Genomic DNA, 20,011 nt, shown 5'->3' with positions numbered 1-20,011 from the left:
TGCCAATTATTTTCAAATCATTATAATAATACCTAAGTTTTGGTGCAGCGGTTATTTCAGGGACATTCGGATCGATTTCCTCACATATTCAGCCCAATTACGATGCCTCTGTATTATATTTAGAAAAATGATCATTCGCAGCGAAATATAATTAAATTGTACGAATAACCGTGTGAAATTTTCAAAATTGTAATAATTAATAAATCAATTTGACAGAGGTATGAATAAAAATCTGTAAAAATAAACGAACGGAAAAATTTGGTTATTAACAATATTTCTTTGCAACATCAATTAACTAAACGCATGCCACAATATTGCACTGTGTAATAATTAGTATGTCCAAAGTAGGAACGAGTTAACGCATCGCGTGCTTTACGATCCTAATCAAAATGTGTGTACATACATACATAGGTGTAGATATACCTACACTGTACGCAGGTTAAAATATTCTACGGTAAAGAATAGATGTGCGCATAAATCATTGAATGTACCGCCCTTAATGGTCGGCGATATGACCCCCGGACGCGGGGTTTCGATCCGGTGATAATTGTCGTAGCATACATGCGAAAAATTCCATTCCACGCGAAGGCGAGTCTAGCGTGACGTGTGCACGTCGAAAAACAAAAATAATAAAAAATAACCCGAATCGATACAGATGTAATATTTTTTACTACATTTCCTTCTTTGTATGTACATACGTATGATATGTACAGCGATATTGATTTTGCAATATTTCGCTGTACCTGCAGTGAGACTAGTGATAGTCAAAAATGCATGAATAGATATATTATGTGTCTAAAAAAAGCAGCGACGGCCACTAAGCTAAGAATAATCGATGCATCGATTAATGGAGTCGAATAAAAATAATCGATTACACTCGACTAATTGGGAAAAAGTAATCGATTCAATCGAAAACTCATCGTCTTTCGTCATTCTTAGGCAAAAGAGAAGACACAGTTTTTCTTTTTTATTCAATTCAGAGCTAAAGAGTGAAACTTCAATCGATCGTCACGAATTTAATTTATAGAAATATACCTCGTGATATATTGTTGATCATTTTAGAAAGTTCGTATTATATCGTTAATTGTTCTACTTTTTTAACGAGAAAATCATAATGTCTGGTCAATCTGATTTACGGATTTTGCATTCGTTATATTTTGAGAAGATAAACTGCACGAAACCGAGGAGGAAAGTCTTATTTAAATAAATTGAGAGTTTGAGAAATTGCGTTAAACCTTTGCTTATTGAATAAAAGTTGTAAAACATTATAAATAGTCTATACATTAAAGTTATGAATAATAATCGAGATTTTTCGGTTTAAGTTTACGTGTTTAAACTGTTTTTCATTTATAAGTATTACATTATACCTTTTTCCCTTAAAATTAAACTTGTCCATGCAGCTTTTGAACCTTAATTGTAGAACGTATCATTTTGCCTGGATAATTTTTCCTTCGTATTTTTCTTCCGTTTGTTTCAGACTCCAATTTTGGGCATGATCACGCGGACAATTGAATTCCACGCAAAGACGAGCGTCGCGTGACGTATGCACGTCGGAAGAAAAAACAACACACACACACACACAAAAATACGTAAATAAAAACATACAAATTGAAAAAAAATGTAAAAAAGTGAAAAATCGAATCAGCGCGATCTTCCAAAAAACGTAGAACCCTCATCTTTGACAGAATATTTTTTTTTAACTGAAAAAAACTGTTGGAAAAGTCATATATATATATATATTTTTTTTTTTTTTTATATCACTTATTAAATACGCAATTAAAGTTACCGTCGTTCTACGGAGCCGTTCGCGAAAGGAACTCGAAATAATTATGTATTTTAGCCGGTGGAACGAGTCGCTCGCTTTCTGCTCATTGCGGGAATAAAAGGGGGACGAGGGGTCTCTTTGTTATTTTCGAGGCTGCGTGACCGTCCGTTCGTTCGGTATATTATACGAGTTAGGTAGGAACACACTCGAATCGAGAGGGAAGGGTATAGCGAAAAGAATTGCCCATGGAGGTATACGTACTCGTATAATGGGAAGAGGATGGATGGATGGATGAATGGCGAAAAGGAGATACGGACGGGGAGATTTGCGAAGCTGTTTCACCGTCCCGACAATGAAAGTTCTTTGTCGCGCACGACAAACGCTGGGAAATCAAAACCCCGTTGATATTTAAATAAACTCTCAGGTTTCCCCGTGACGAAGGGTGAATGAGAGTGAGAGAAAGATCGAGAGAGAGAGAGAGAGAGAGAGAACGATTTTCCGCGTTATGCAATCAAAAACTGTTCCCTAGTTCCGACGTCGCTGTATCATTACGTTTACCTGTTATATCTGTACGTTTATACGGGGCTACGCCTTGGCGAACATTAATGGTGGACATACGATTGCCTGTCGTAGAAATTTACGGACACCGCACGAGGATTAATTTCGAAGGCGAATACGCGGCTACGGAAGCGAGAAAGTTTGAGTGCGGTTCAGACCTCAGAAATCAGTGGTGGGAGTCGGAATATGGTCGGACGGTTCGCGGTTGTGCGACATATTTTTAAAGTCTGCTTGTGACGAGGTATACGTACTGTGCGACAAGTTATCTCGACATTGATATCAAAGATTTCTTTCTCGCTCTGTACTTCAACAATTCACATAGTTAAAAACAGTGAAATTTTCTACAAAATTGTGCTTTTGACACATTGTGCGGACGGTTCTAATATCCGCCGTAATGTGATAAAAACAAGTTTTCAAAGTTTCGTGAGAAAAAAAAAGAAAAAAAAAAGAGTCGTGTTTTGGTTCACCTGCAGCCGTAGACTTGGAAAAGTTTAAAAATCCATCTCAATGTGAGCTTTTGGGGGAGAATTTTGGATCAAGAAATGCGGTCGCATCTCGCCTTAGATACATTAAAAAAAGTATAATAATTTGAGTAATTGGATTACAGAGAGCCGCATCTCTGCGGAGTTCTTTTTTTATTCATTTATTTATTTACTTCCCCTCTCTGCCCCCATTAAAGACCCCCCCCCCCGAGGTAGAAGAACGGAGTGCAGGAGTATATAAGCCGAGGCGCGGATATGATCCGGTAGATCTTATTTCCCACGAGTCTCGTGATTCGATCAGCCCCCGTGTTCTCTTTTGAAAATTTCTTCTTTTTTAACCCCAGACATAGCGATGCCCGCGCACCGACATTGGAAGAGTCCGATAACCCCTTGGGGAACGCGTTCGCTTTATTTGTGGCTTATAGTCGTCGACGAAAGATTTAAGTAGGTTGGTGAATGGAAGGAAGTCTGCAGGGAGAAAAAGGTGGGCGGGGGGAGGAAAAATGGGAGGCGAGAGAAGAAGAAGCAAACGCGTAACGTGTCGTAAAGTATAAGACGCGGATACGGAGGCGTAAGGATAAGAAAAATTTCTGTAACTGCACGTAGATTTTTTTTTTTTTTCATCTTCTGTATTGCGAATATGACCTTCGTGAATTTGACGAAAATCTTACATATACGCAGGGGCGAGTTTGAGATTCGAATTTGAAAGGTTTGGAAAGCGCCTGATTAGGAATTTTTTGGCGGCGAAACTTGGGGGTAGGAAATCAAACTTTGAAGAAACGACAAAGTTTTGAATGGGCGGAAACCCGACGGCTCAAAGTTCCGAAAATTCAAGTTACGATAGAGCAAAGTTACGAAAAATTAGGTTTCGATAGGGTAAAATTCGAGAAGTAAGTTGATAAAAGAATTTTTACAGATGCATCTGATTTCAAATCTCAATGTAATTGTTGTTTCATTTCACTTGCGTAATTTTACATTGCTTATAATTGTATAAAATTTCATTTATACATACCGCTATAGTGCCGTTGCAATTATTGCGAATTTTCAATCAGCGTAAAGCGAAGTAACTCGGAAATGCAAAAAAATAAAGTTGTAGTAAACCGAATTTCGTTTCCGATTACCGATAATATGCAACATGTTGTTACATTGTTTCACGTCGCCTACACCGCAAGTATTCCTATACAAACTAAAATAATTAATACAACGTATAATTTGTAATTTATACGCGTTGCGTTGAGTTAATTACGCAAGCATTGTTTTACTAATTAGTACAGCGATTCGAGGCGATTACTAGCCGATGAGTTAAATTTGAAAGAGGTGTTACAAATGCTTTTTATTCTATATGCATACAATACGTACGGAATCGCTGTTGCAGTTGCATTTTTGCAAATATGAAAATGGAAAATATTAACGAACTTGATGAACGAGGGGATAAAATTCACTATCGGTTTGTTAAATCACAATTTTATTTTTTTTTTGCTAATCACAACTTCTTCGCCTTTGCTGAGTGGGTTAGTGTTTTTTTTTTTTTTTCTTCTTCGTTGACTGAAATTGTTCAACTGGAGGCTTTGCTAAGGATTTGCGAAAAGCAATCGAGACAGTTTAATCACAAATGGGATACATGGTCTGCTATGCGTGCAATATCGAGCTTTTGACAATTATTTATTGCTTAAAATAGAACCAGCAATGAATGTCTGAATAAAGCTTTCTTCCCTTTAACGTAAGAAGTATAGAAAAAAATTCTATGATCTTGAATGAAGAAACGTACCGTGATTATTGCGGTGATTCAATTCTTTAATTGTATAATATAAGACGACGTGCGAAAAATTGCGAATAAATAATGCCGAGCATCTAGATTACAATTGCGTTTCAATTTTTTTTTTTCTGCTTTTTTTAAAAACTTTTAAAAATTTTTCTTCGGATGATATGTATGATTTATAAAAAAAACCAGTTTACCGAATAAAATGTCGAGCTGTATAGTAATTATAGAAATTAGATAAGCGATACGAAAAAAAATGAAAATGTCGAATAATATGATATTATACCTGAAATTGCATGAAAATCGCAAGAGTCTTTTTACCACAAAACTTCTCTATTCGCATATCTGCATCTGTAAAGTTATAATATCAAGTCTTGTGCAAGATTTGCTTCTCTTTATTTAAAAAAAGAAAAGACCGAACGGTGAATTCAAATTGCGCTTCAGCTCCAAGTTTTTTTTTTCATTTCTTTTTGTTGCATCTTCTCATCCAAATTCCGAACTTCCTTCTTCTTCACCTTCGGGTCAAAGTTCAAGTTTCCAATTATGAAAATTTCGTATCGTGTATGTATGTACAGTACATAACGGTGAAAATTTTTGTAAAAAGAAAGATTTGTGAAAATATTTCTTCTCGTTTCGTTCGATGAATTTAAGCAAATTTCATAATTTGATAAATGAACGATCAACTATGAATATAGATGAAAAAATACACAAAATCGAATCGCCTCTGTATAAAATACATGATCAACGGGTGAATTCTACGGTATTAAAGGGACTCGCGAGTAAAATTCTAGACCTACGATACATCTGTAATATAATAATAACAATAATAATAATAATTGTTCATTCGTCACAATTATGTTTGCAAAGGAGGGAGGCAGTAAAGAGTATAGCAGGGGGGTTTTGAAACTTTGTAAGCTAGAAGGCCGCTTATTTTGTTTTTCAGCATCATTTTGGATAAGAAGTGATTTCCCACGCGGAGAAAATAATTCCAGAAAAATCTTAGCTATTTTCGAAATTGCTCCTCTAAATCGGAAAAGCCTGCCTGGTGCCTGCACGTAATCTATGGCTGAAGAAAATTACAATGATTAAGGAGCAATTAATTTCTTTTACGATATAATATAGGAGGGGCGGTTAATTCGCGTTTTGCGATCCATTAATCAGCCTTAGCATACATAGCCTGATTGTGTAATCGAAGCAAACTTTCGAGGTTCGCCCACCCGATGACTGGCTAACAATTTCTGACACTTGAGCGGGGGTCAGTTCCGGTCAATAAACTTTGCCGCGGTGCGTTAACCGTAAGCTCGTGCAATTCTTGGGTCATTTTCACCCCGGTTATCCGCATGTATAACAGGTGATCCCCCCCCCCCCCCCCCCCCCTCCGCAAAAAGAAAACAGCTCGAAACTGGTTACGGTTTTATTTGTTTTTTTTATTTAAATTTTTTCTTGAAATTTCGTACGATTACAGAGAAATCTTTGAATTTTGACGAATTTTTAGCGCCAACTGTAGTGTATAAAGTGATTAAAATTTTTCTGAAATACTCACAGTTTACGATACTTCATTTATTATTTATTGGAAAGCGTTAATTGAGATGGATATATATTTTTTTTTTTTTTTTTTTGGAAATAAAGCAAAATCAACAATTTTTTTTATCAATTCGGTTAAATGACGCAGAGTAAAATTTTTACTTTTATTAAATACCAAACGGATTCCACGCGACTTCGACGGTTATAAATTAGAATTCAGCGGTGTCACGAAATTGCAAAACATCGTTTGAGCGATTTCAATGGGTTTTGAAAAGAACGTAAATCCGATGATTTCCTGTGTTGAGTGTCCAAGAAGGTGAGCAGAATTCGAAAGAGAACACGGTTCGGGATATTGTGATAAAAAAAAATATATTTAGATTACTTTCAAGATCCGAATCGACTCGATTTTTAACTCGTCAGATTTCGACGCTCGTAATTCTCCAATCTCTGCTGCCCGTGCATTGCACAATTTATATGTATGCATAACACACGCATGCTTATATACATCTTATATATATATATATAAGACACGTCGCGGCGTCTTGACTGTGATTCGGGCAGCCAATCTTGCCCGGAGACAGCAGCTATTCGTCACCTTAATTGGTGGCTTACCTCGGCCCCGAGACATACTGAAGGAGAAGGGTGGTTTTGGCGCGAATTGGGCTACGCGGTTAATTGGTACAGGCGACTCGGATGGTGCCCGGAAATATCCCCCGGATTCGGACGATGTCCGTAAAATTCGAAAATGTGGCGGTCTGTAGGTGAGTTTCATTTTTCATGACGCTGAAAAATATTTTACTTACTAAATAATGAATATTAAAAAATCCTACGGTGGAAGGAGTGAAGTTATAATAACGGTTAAAGTTGTCGACTTGGAATGGAAAGAAAATGTATTTTCATACTTATGATATATTGTTTATTAGGTATTCATTGGTTATGGTGAAGAATGAAATAGATAGAGTGTAAAATAAAGCACAATTAAAAATTTATCTCGGTCTTCGTTATCACGGTTAGAATATTAAGTTAATATTTGTTCATCAGATTCGGAGAAGCTATATTGACTTTTTTCAGGGGGAAAAATTACTGTGGAATTAACGTAGTTTCTTTAATGATGTTGATACGAACACGACTTTACAGTCGAAATTTAGTGTTTTCACAATTTTTTTTTTAATCACAGTCACTTTCATTTAGAAAAAATGTTATTTGAACTAGTATCGTTGAGACATTTTTGAACTGTGTTCAATCACGTTCTACACATGAATCCCTAATTCAGACTGCGATCATCACAAGTAATCGTGTAAAACACTTGATTAATTAGAATTTTGTAATCGTTTACAACTACATATCTACAGTACAATCACCGTACTTTCTAATTTAAAACGAATAATTATTACACATGGGATCAAAAATAACTGTGAATAATAATGAAAAGAAAGTGAAATAATAATCGTGACAAGCACACGATGGATTTGCCCATGAAATTTTCCATCTCCGTATATAATTAGCGAAGCAATTAGTTTTGTTGGAAGCAATATCGAGTCAATTTGTCTCCTGAGTAAAGTTGTTTTCGTGCGCGGTAAAGTTGAGACAAATTAGGTACCTAGCTTAAATTCGCTTAATTGGATTGCGCAATTCATCGATGATGGTTAAAGGTATAAAAACTTAGACGCGTTCAAGATTCGAGCAGCTAACGAAGTGCCGACATGACATGTTAAGACGTTCCGAAATACAAATAGAATAATTGTACGAGCTTGAAAATCCCCGAAACAATCAAGGCGGAAGTGGAGACGCGTGTGTCGAGCGTATAACCAACACTCAGGATTCCCTGATCCCTGTGCGCAGTGACAGGGTTAAGAGGGTCGTTGTCAACACGGCTGAGTCAATTTGACAGAGCCTCGATTGATCAACAAGATCCGGCATGCGATCGGGTGATAAAACCGTGACAACCGGCGAGGATTGGATCGATCGAGTCGCGATGCGATTTTTTTTCTATAAGAAAAAACGTAATTTCATTAATTTTCCGCGACGAAAGAGCGAAAAGACAGTCACGCGACTTACGAGAGTTCGGCACTTTTGTCATTTTGAGATTCGTGCGCTGAGAAAAATTTCATTTGTTACAGTTACTAGAAAAATTTAGTAAAACAGGCGTCGTTAAAAAAACTGTTTGAATATGGTTGGGATTACGAAAAACGAGTTCCGTCGATCCTTTTTTAGTACTTGCAACGCAAAATCAGTTTCTGAGGTTTACTCTACTTTTTTAGTTAAACAAGGCTTTAACGTCGATTTATTGTTGCACGGGCATTAAATTTTTTAGAGAACTAATTTTCATTTTCTACCTACAACTATATTTTTCGATTGTGGTAAAAAATGATAATAGTTAAGGACTGAGCGGTAGCCGGAAATAAAAATTTTTCTCAGTGTGAAATAAGAACGAATTCACTGTATTCAAAATGGTGCAATTGAACACGGTTTGAGGATTTCGAGGATTCCAAAGGATTTCATAAGTTTTCAAGAGACTCCAGAGGATTTATAAGAATTTCGAAAGATTGTAAATGATTTCAAGATATTTCTAAGGATTTCAGGAGATTTTAGAAGATTTCAATTATCTTAAAAGATTCCAGAGGATTTCAGTGAATTTTACAAGATTTCAGCAAATTTCAGAAGATTTCAAGAGATTTCATAGATTAGAAAATATTTCAGGAGATTTAAAAAATTTCAAGAACATTCAAAAGATTCACGGCAAGGTGACACCAGATTTCAGGAGTGATAAAACCCTCATTATAGATCGAGACATTTTTTAACTGTCACGTTTAACTAAAATTGACAAACACTCTTTCGGGAACAAAATGAAAGTATCGACAACTATAATTTTCACACTAAATAGTTACTTGCACCCAATTTTCTCGAACTTCTAAAAATCATTCAAACTATTATATTTTAACGATACCCATTTTACCGTATTTTTTTTTTCTTTGTTTTTCTTTCGGCAACTGTAACTAATAAATGACCGTCCCTTCTTTTTCTGTGTACGATGCATGCTGGGAATCAAATTAATAGAAGAAAAAAAAGCACTCAAGCGTCTTTAATCCGTCCTGAAGGTATTGCAGAATTATTTAGGTCGACGAGTCGCTGTTGCGAATACCTAACTTACAGATTCTGTGCAGAAACGGCTGTGATTTTCTCTTTGCCGTTCCTAGCAGCTTCCGCTCTCGATTCGAATATCTAACGGCTTCGTAACTTCCGGTGCAAGCATAAAGATTTCACGACTTGTCGTGTTTGTGTATAAAAAAAATTTGTGACTCGGAATTCCCGAGGAGCTATAGAATTAGTTTGTAAAAAAAAAAAAAAAAGTAGGAAGAAGAATAAAAAGTAACGGGATTGAGAAAAAATTTTTTAAATTAAATAAAGAGAAGGTAATTGAACTTGTAAAATATAACCGACCGCTGAGCTTGCAATTGATTAAATTTATATCGTACCTTTTTTTCTTTTTGTGATCAACGAGTCTTGTGATCGGTAAACAATTACAACTGTCAGGATTTGTGTAAAACAAATGAACAAATAAATGGGTAAATAAATGAATGAATCTCAGAGTTCTTATGGAATGCTTGCAAAAATTATGCTATTCCGGAATGTTTGCAATCCAGTAAAGCTACCAAACACATTTTTATACAGTTTGCAAACTCGCTACTCCTTCGGCAAAGTAATTTATGGTTTGTAAGTACGTAATGCAAAGTTTCACAATAATGATTTTCTCCGACATTTCGTTACTAATCTTCAGCATCGCGGCAACAGGAAGTGATATAACAAGGTATAGGTATACGTTGTTAGGGAGAGGCGGCGAACATGCGAAGCTTTTAAAGTTGTAACACGATAAAACTCTGGCGAAACAATACGAGTAAGTGCTCGACCACGGGCTTTGAAATAAATCACAGTTGACTGACCCCCCCATTCTTGTATCTTGAAAACTTACTTCTTATATCGATAATCAATTTTTCCAAACTTTCAAACAAATTCGAGATGTAAAAAGAATCAAGTTATAACTTCACGGTTCACTTCGTTGGGAGGTTCAGTTCCGGTGATTATATTTTTTCTATCTCCTTTCTTTCACGTTTGCCTGTAATATGAATTGAAAAAAATATCCAACTCATTGTCACTCAAATTATAGACACTGTTTCTAAAAACGTGAAATTTCAAGCGTAAGATAAAAATTTTTATAGTAAATAGATTAATCACAACGGTCAGCACGAATTTTGGATCTGGATTCTAGACGTCAAATTTTTATTTCTTCCATGTAACTGGTGATAAAAGAAAAAAGAATTTTACTAGATAAAGTTTGCTTTTGTAGAAACCAGAACGATATTTCGAATTTTAAGAAAAATTAACTAGTTTCTCAAACATTTATTGTAAATAACAATTAAACAAACTTCAGTTTCGAATGTAAATCATTTTGATTCAAAATTTGAAATACGAATCTGAAGTTTGTTTAATATTTAATTTTTATTTACAAGAAAATGTTAGATAAAATAGGTAATTTTTCTTAAAATCCGAAATTTCGTTGTGGTTTCTACAAAAGCAAATTTCATGTATAATAAGAAACCTACTATTCCTTTTATCAGTTACGAGGAAGAAATCAAAATTTGTGCTGACCGGTGATTACATATCAACGTAAAAGAGACAAAGACGAACTTTATAAGCAACAAATGAAGATTTTCGTTATTATTCGTTGTATAGAATTAAAATAAATGTATTTAAATAAAAACTGAGAAATTTATTTTTTTTTTCTTTGTTGACCTGTGTTATTTTATATCCCGCGTTGTCGATTCAATGTACAGATATTAAATATACAATGGCAGGCCTTATTTTTTTTTTCAGCACAGTTGCAGATAACGAAAATGGGTTTTTAGAAACGCTGGGTGGATTTTTGAACGCGTTTGAGCGACAACTCGGTCCATCGCTACTCGCTTTAACCCAGTCTTGGAAATTTTGTCGTCGTAGTTAGAATCACGGGGAGGTTGTCAGCAGAGACAGAAGATCAAATATTTACCCATCACTTGACTCCTTGACGCAGCGTTTGAAAAGAGGGTAAAACCGAGGGATGTTTGAAGAGGGAGAGAGGGAGTAAGATTGAAAAACGAGGGAAAAATTATAGAGTCAGACGAAGAAAAGAACGGCTCGCGAATCACGGGGTTTCTCTCAGTCGGTGAAAACTTGACGAGATCCTTTAATTATTATTGTAAGGCTTTGTTCGAGACTCGAATCTCGGCTATAACCGATTCTACGCCGCATCCGCCGGTATAATAGACACCATACCGCATAATTGCGATGGATAAAGTTTCTCTCGTCGTTGATTAGATCATTTTTCATGTTATTCCGTTTCTTCCAGCTTCAGAAAGCGATGTTTCATCTCTGTCAAATGCGATTTTACCGACTTTTGATTTTACTTTTGATTAATTTCAATTAAGAGAAAGCAAAGTGGCAGAAGAAACCAAATATTAAAAATTATTCACTACTTCGGTAGGTACCGATAATTTGAGAATTGCTTTTGCTTATAAGAACTTATAAAATGAACAAACGTTATTTTTTTTATCTTATTCTAATGTGCTCGGAGTCATTTTTTTTTCATCATTTTACCGCAGATTTCAAGAAATCACATGAAAAAAGAAATTTGCAAACGGCTACCTATTAAAACAATTTTCAGCAAATATCATCGATGGATATATTTTTAAACGATTTTTACTCTTTTCCCAACTTTTCATTCGGTCGGTTCGATCGATTTATCTTCAAGGATAATATTTATGTTATCGTTCATCACATTCGTTTACAATTTATTCGCACTTGAGTCAAATAGTTAAAACGGTTTTTAGCGTCCGTGTGACCCGAATCGGTTAGTAGACGCTTTTATTGCCAATTTAGTTCCCCGTTTCATAGACATAAACCGACATTGTCCAGACTCTACCACATCCAACCGTCCCTTTGTGTCATAATTTATTTCGACACGAGTATTTTTCGTCATCGTTGTACGTACATTATGAAGTTAAAATGCTGCATAAGCTTCGACTCAACGGATATCTTTACAACGTTAAATGTGTTTTTCTCTTTTCTCTTTCGAATTTTACCATTCGAGCTATTTTACACAATTATTTTCATCACGCGATAGACAAGAATCGCCCCGTAATGGAATCGGTCTGGAAATCTTCTGAGTGAAAAATACAAATTTTGAGAATTTTTCGGGAATTTTCAGACCGTTCAAACAATGTTTTAACTGATAAAAAAAAATCGGCCCGGTTTTGAAATTTTTCAAATACAAAATACAGTTTGTGAGAATTTTAAAAAAGGTCCTTTTCAAAATCACTTTAAACGTTTATAAATATTTGAGCACTTGAATAGAAAATCTGAAAAAAATCAGGATACCGTTTCGGAGTTGGGAAAATTTCAGAAAAAATTATACGCACATTTTTTCCAGTATTATTTTCATTTTCACAAGGAAACGAACATTCATATTTATGAAATCTCAGCTACAAAAGAATGTTGAAACATCGAATTTTTCTTTGGAATCAATCGTACCTCTTACGGCAAATAATACAGAGAACAAACAGTCGTCAATTCGCCCATTTTTTTTCTCCTAAAAAAAACAAGAGGACGATTGAGAAAACATCGGCCTTTATCATGTATTATAATAATTGATTCGATCGGTCCGTTTGATATACGTCAATTGGAGTTGCAGATGAAAAAACGACGATGCGGAATATTTAGAAGCGAATAGCGTATCTGGTTCACTGCATTAATCTGCAGTTCAAGGGAAAAATCGAGTACAATGAAAACAGAATTAAAACTAGCGGAATAGCGTTCTTCGTATCACGTCATCGTCACGCGTTGGTTTTACTCAAACACACGATATTTATATTGATAAAAACACAGTGAAAAACGGATTTTATTCTCCTCCTTTTTTTTCACTCGTTGGATGCAATTCAGCTGCCTCTGCACGCACTGCGTGTCCACTGATACGTGCAAAATATCCTACAGTTTGTTATAGACATATGCAGTATCGTGCGGATTAACAATTTCGACGATGAACCGAAAGTATTAAATTATCGATCGTAACATTCAAGTGTCAAAAATTGATCACGAACGTACGAACCTGATATCTGTACAATTTATCAACAGGAACGACAAAGTTTCATTTAATACACGATGCAACGCGAATGATAAACTTCAATATGTCATCAAGCAGTCAAATGAAACTCTAATTTTATAATTCACAACGAATGAATGATCCGATTTATGAACGTACGTATTTCGTCTTCAAATAGAATTTTTTCCTTCGAAAGTAGAAGAAAAATAAATAAATGAATAGATAAATGAAAAAGTATCGAACCGTGCAACGTAGAATCTTCGATAAGATTTTCGTCCGATTGTTTTTTGCTTTCATTGATTATTTTGTTGAAGATTATGACATTGTAATTGAAAATGAAGAAATTGTGCGAAAAAATTCTCTTCTTCTCCATCTACTGTCATCTGCAATATACATAAATGGAAACCAAAAATAATAGACTATCGATTAAATCGATTACTTTTTCACGACCAGTCGAGTATAATCGATTATTTTTCAAACTCGTTTAATCGACCGGCTCGATAATTTTTCCTCACGATCGGTTTTTGTTTTTTACTCCCATGAACAACGCAGTAGAAAATCAATTTATGTGATTAAAGTATCAATTATTATCATTGTATTGCATACTAACTACCTATTTCATACAATTAGTGAAAGATAAATGAATAATTTTATGTGGAATTGAAAAATATTTTCGATGAAACTATAAATTATCATCAAACTTTTCCGCCATTAAGACAACCTACCGAAAGTTACGAAATTTTGGTTGCAACCGTTTCAAAAAAAATACGAAATAATCGATTAATCCATTAATTTTTACTGATTCAAATCGAGTCGTGTTTGAATTTTTTTTTTTTTTTTTTACTCGATTAAACGACGCATCGTTCATTTTTACCTTACTGTCCGTCGCCACTGTACAATTCATCCGATTACGATGAAACTTTGGTGAGTTGTTGTGCGCACGCGCGCGAAGCTTTCCGAATTAGTACAACAATTTTCGAATAGGTGGTGTGCGAGTATCAGCTATATATACGTATAGTAAAAAACTCAAAAGTATTTCTGACGTAAGTTCGCTTATAACTCCAGAACGACGGAATCGATTCCGATTCTTTTCTTTTTCTGTAAATAGCTACAACGTCCGACCAAGTTTTAGGCTACATTTCGTTACAACCAGATCGATAGTATCGGAGAAGTAACGATATTTGAAAGCCAAGTCAGAACGGGATCGCACGCTTATCCGGACGCTGACTAAACTTATAGACAGAGGTTTAGCTTTGGTCAGATATTATCGGTTTTCATTCAAATATTCTTAAATGCGAGCAGAATTTTTTTTACAACAAAAAGAATAAAATTTTCGTTTTATCACGTTAAACTTGAACGCGGGCTAAGCCGCGAAGGGCCGCTGATTACGAATGAAATTCGTAACTTACGCGCAATGTCGAAGGACGATAACCTCGATCACGAATCCTACACGTGATACTTGGTATCAGATCCATACGCGACTAATTGTAATAGCCTGAATACATACGCAGCGTAGAGTAAAATCTAAGTGTTAATTACGTTAATTATCCTTGGATAAGAAATACCTTGGAATCCTATCGTAGCTGTCCCAGCTAGTGAGGCAATTGTAGCTGCTGTATCTGCTTGACGATGCCATGCTTCTCGAAACGCTTGAAAATATCAAGATCAAAACACTCCTCACGCTTTCGCGTTATCGTACACCTGTTATACAACTCGCGAAAATCTTCTCTCTCTCACTCTCTCGCTCTCTCTTTTCTTTAGTATTATTATTATTATTATTATTATTATTATTATTACACATTCGTAATTCAATGATTATCCAATTTATTTTAGATAATGAATAAATTCTATTTTTCTTGGTCTAGTTTCATCACAATATTATTCACGAGAAACACTTTAGTCGGAGTAATTTTTTCGTTTTATCCTTTGTCGTCTTATTTGTTAATTTTGTTTTTTCTTTTTCTTTTTTTTTTTTTGATCTCGACTTTCTCAAAATTACTTACACCCTATACTTTTCACGTTCATATAAAGTGGTTATTTTCAAGCGTTGTTAAAACGTTTTTGAATGTTCTCTCGTACGTTTATCATATAAAATACGATGAATATTATGTTATATGTATATGTATGTGTGTATATATATATGTATATTACATTGATTATTTCACCTGTATGGTATTACGTTAAAAGAAAGAAAGAATCTCTCCCTCCATATACGTTTCCGTCGTAAAAAATACAAATCGTTAAACTTCTAAGCCACTATGAATTGGACCACGACACTCTATAATAATTTATTGGACCACTCTTGAATGATAGGTTTGTATTTATGCGCGCTTGTGTGTGCGTGTGCGTTTTTTGTTAGACTGAATATATGTATATATTATCGGTTCGTTTCTAATTGGTAATCTCGTTCTATGGTAGGTATGTACGCATGTATATATGTATATAGTATAATGTAGGTTATATGTCTGTATTCTAAACGAGTGCAAAATTATGTATTCGCACCCGGGTTTTGCGTGTTTGCGCCTCTCGATGTTGTATTACTCGATTGTTAATTATTTTTCATACACGATTATATTCATCTCTTACTTGTATCCTAGTTTAAAATTTATTATTATTATTAATTCTTTTTTTAAATTTTATATTTCGGTTCGTTAAATTTATTTAAAAATAAGCTACATTTTTTTGGACCCGCGAACCAGCACTCAATATATATATATATATATTAGGTGTGTCGATATTGGAATTCAATATACCTGCACTTTAATGTTATATAAATTTATTATGTATACCGTCTTTTTTTTTTCTTTGACATGAGTACGTATACATGTATGGACGATATTATATATTCATTACGCGTGTAAGTTCATATATTCCATTTCCAATCGTCGAATGAGGAGAAAAATATACACATATATGTATATATATATGTACACATGTTATATTTTTTTTTGTATACATGTATGCGCGTGTATTTACAATTTATATGTATACATGTTCATATATTGCTTTTTTTTTACCAGGCAAACGTTTTTTTTTTTTTTTTTTTTCTTAATCCCTTTTTCGTAAATCTCTACCACGCGCATATGAAATTCACGTTGCACGATTCATTTCTATTAGTCATGTATAATATGTACGTATGTATACAGATATTATAAACTTATAGTATAAATAAATATACATGTATAATGTTTCTTGTTACATTTATTTGCTCGTTTCTTTATGCATCTTTTTAATCGTTTTAAAGCGAACCTTTTATGGAAACGAAAATTGATTTAAAGTGGCGATAGAGATTCGACTTTTGGATACTATTGTTTAATTAATATTTATTTATATGTTCGATTGTTCGTTTATTTCTTACAACATAATTCAGTGTCAGTCAAATGCGGACGTCTGGATAAAACCGAACTTCAAAATATGCGTATGTACAACAATAAATAATTCAGGGTTATGATTTGTTTGATCCAACTCTCGGCTTAATTAACATCCTCTCATCGATACCGTCGTGATCATCGCAATTATCGTCGACGTTTTTATTTTCGTTTTCGCAACGCAAATGAACAACAAGAAAACGGATCCTGATCGTTCCACTTCGTACCAGGAACTCGAGAAGAAAAAGAAAAAATTTTACCGACGAGAAGTTTAATTGAAATAAATTCGTAATTTCGAAGGAAAAAAAAGAAGACCGCTGGTTAATTGATCGATTTGTTCGTTCGTTTCTCTTCTTTCATTTTAATAAAATTTTGTTTTACTTTTGTTCGACAGAAAGTCACCTTCTTACAACGTGTCTCGCACAGCTGCTATCAGTTTTTACACTTATTTTATTTTCATTTCGTTTTTAATATTGTATTCCGCACTCTTTCTAACGGAATGAGAAATGCAGAAAAGAAAAGAAAAAAAAAAAAACAACGCACACATTCAAAAATAACGGATATTATGCCAGGTAAGTGTTATTTGCATTAACGAAAATCACGAGGGATTAAATATCGCAACAGTTTTAATTCCCGCCCTTTCCGCAACACTCGATGCATCGTCGGACGGATCGTTTTACGATCCCCGGCAAACTTCTCGTCGCAACGCAAATATTACACGAAAAATTCTACGTAAGTCAAGCACCGTCGGATCACCCGTTAGAAATAGTTACTGCACACAGTTTGCGGTCAGTTACCGACGGAAACTCGCAAATGATACGAGGCAGCGACACTTCCTTTTTAAAAATTGCATTTTTTCGTATCAACGATTTGCCGAGTGTTGCAAAAGTCGACACAACAGCCGAGAGAGGCGATCGACGATCCGGCACACACGTGTTTTTATCGATTCGTTGATACGTTAATACCTTAAAAATTCACTCCCCACAATCCGTTGGTCGATTAGTCGATTGAATTCACCTCACCGTTGCAAACTCTACTTTCTTACTAGTTTTTCTAAACCTTACCCGTGAACAACACAGCGTTTATTCATTTATTCATTCATTTATTTATTTATCTATTCATTTATTAATCCGTTAATCATATTTATCCATTTGTTAAATCCTTTATTTTTCAACGGATTTTCAGTCAGTCGTACGAATCGCGCGCCGAGTTGCGAGAGAGACGCCGATGAGTCTGACAATGAGAGGAGAGAAGGAAAACCACCGGCGCTCGCCCTTCTAGGTGTGAAATTCGAAGCACGAGGTGCTTCGCGCGAGTCTCAGCGCCGACTAGCGGCTCTTGCCAAAAGTTAAACGGCGCCGACGCCGCGCCGCCGACGCCGAGCTTAAAAACTGCGCAAGCTCCAAAAACAGGGGGGGTGGGAGGGAGAGAGAGCTCGGAGGCAGCTCCCTGATTATCAGATGAATAAACAATACGCTTGATTAAAAAGGATATCTGCCCTGTGTTATATTCCACATTTTGGCTCAGGGTTCTGCAGCTGCGTGTGTATTACAAGTCGTTTTGTACACGCCATTCGTTTGGGAAGTTGTTTGTGGCGGGTATGAACCGCTGCGCACTTGAGTCTTGTAACTGCGTCGTTCGCGTTTCGTTTTTCTGTTTTTTCTTTTTCGTTCTCCTTCTAACGATCCTCTTCTATAACCCGATACCTTCGGGGTCGGCTAGGAATTTTTTTCCTAACCTATACCTGCAAGCGACGACTAAATTTCGGCTCGGGATATGCTCGGAGGATTTGAAAACGGTTACTGAACGCGGTGAAAAGCTCTGAAGTTGTCTGGATCCCGATTAAAGTTGAATTTTTTTAAGAACGAGTGAAAAAAGAATTATTCGTAAACAATGAAATTGTGCTTTTGTAAAAGCTTGTCGGGTCGATGACGTAACTCAATATTCAAATACGCATAACTTTGCTGTATTTCCGATTTAGGTTCATTGCGAGATGTATAAGGTTCATTTTTTTATAATCTTCGATACGTCGATTTTACATTTGCTTTTCAAACGACTCGCAAGTTATTGTCGTAACCTTATAGACATTAAAGTCCGATCGATCGTTTGGTGAACCGTGTCGTGAAAAATGGTTTTTAATTATATATTACCATTTTATTTCCTGTATAGCCTTCCAACTTCACATATATATATCATTGATATTGCATATTTCATTAGACTTTTCTTATTCAGACAGAGTTTCGCGTTTCAATTATACCGTGCATATCGAACATTATTCACATACTTCTGCTAGTTACAAAATATTCAATATTAGATGCATTTCCGTTTTTTCAAGCTAGGCGATTACTTGTACTGTAATTAATTGACCCAATTTCAAAGAATTCCATACATATAAAACAAAATTTTCTCTCTCTTTTCTTTTTTCCTTCAATTTTCGTAACTTTCCGCTTTGTGTTTCAAAAATCACTTCAAAATGTATACTCTTAACCAATATCAATTACCTTCCACATTATGTATAATATTTTTAATACGTGTACGTTTGACGATCGGTTTGCTAAAGGTGTCAAATTCGCGAATGAATTTCGAATAATACGCTGCAGTTGTAACGAAATAGACGCGTTATAGAAAACTTGCCGCTATACCCGTGTAGTCGAGAGATTCCTGTGGGAATAAAGAGCCTCGTTACATCGGAGATTATCCAGATACTCCGACGCTTCTCTAAGGACCATATCCAGGAGAGTCCTTTGTCCGAAGAACAGTAGATGTCAGCGGATATTCGCCTCATTTGAGGTGCAATTTTGAGGAAGAAAATATCAGGTCCGCGAAATCGCTGCAATTGCAGGAATTTTCAAGCTATCAACGGTACAATTAAAACAATATAAATTAATACTCTACCATTGTGCGTTGTTGCATCGACAATTGAAGGCGTTTCTAATTAAACTCCCGAGGCAACGTTGCCTTCATTCCGTAGAGAAGAAACATTTCCTTTGCAAATATGCTTTCAAGCGAGGAAAAAAATTATCGTTTGTTAAATGTTTCGTAAAAAATTTTCAAATTCGTTGAAAGAGATGCCGATCGATTTTTATTGAAAAGAATAATACTCACGAAACTGTACTTGATCTTTTTACGGTAACTATTTATTTAATTAGTGGTAAATTGCTTTTTTTTCTTACATCCGAGTAGCGTGACTCCCTTAATTTTTCGAATTGCTCGGAAACGGCTGTTGAAAAGATTAGGATCTGTATCGGATATTCAATCGTTATAAGTATATCCGTCACATCGCGCTGGACGAAATTAGAATGGAATTAATTTGACTGTATAGTTAGAGGCTCGATTAGTGGGTCGAAAAACGTTGGTAAAAGAAAAGTAAAATACATTTTATCGCACAATTGCAGTGAATTTGTTTATTCCTTTGAGATTCGG

At 35.2% G+C, this 20,011-nt stretch overlaps 1 protein-coding gene across 12 annotated transcripts in view; it reads right to left on the bottom strand.

Annotated features, from left to right (window-relative positions):
• The window catches only part of LOC124176991 (potassium channel subfamily T member 2), a 169,060-nt gene that overhangs the window by 52,393 nt on the left and 96,656 nt on the right, over positions 1-20,011 (bottom strand). The window contains exon 1 of one of the 12 annotated variants that reach the window (XM_046558973.1): positions 14,786-16,181. The exons of 10 other annotated variants lie outside the window; for them this stretch is intronic. In XM_046558973.1, the coding sequence (XP_046414929.1) occupies positions 14,786-14,856 (71 nt within the window). In that variant the 5' untranslated portion in view covers positions 14,857-16,181. Of the gene's footprint in view, positions 1-14,785; positions 16,182-20,011 lie in introns of those variants that run through there. One more of the 12 variants, XM_046558974.1, reaches the window with a different exon arrangement.

Source organism: Neodiprion fabricii, chromosome 2, assembly GCF_021155785.1.
Source record: "Neodiprion fabricii isolate iyNeoFabr1 chromosome 2, iyNeoFabr1.1, whole genome shotgun sequence".
Classification (NCBI taxonomy): Eukaryota; Metazoa; Arthropoda; class Insecta; order Hymenoptera; family Diprionidae; genus Neodiprion; species Neodiprion fabricii.
The sequence above is the reverse complement of the archived record's forward strand: the minus strand, read 5'-3'. Positions and strand labels throughout refer to the sequence as shown.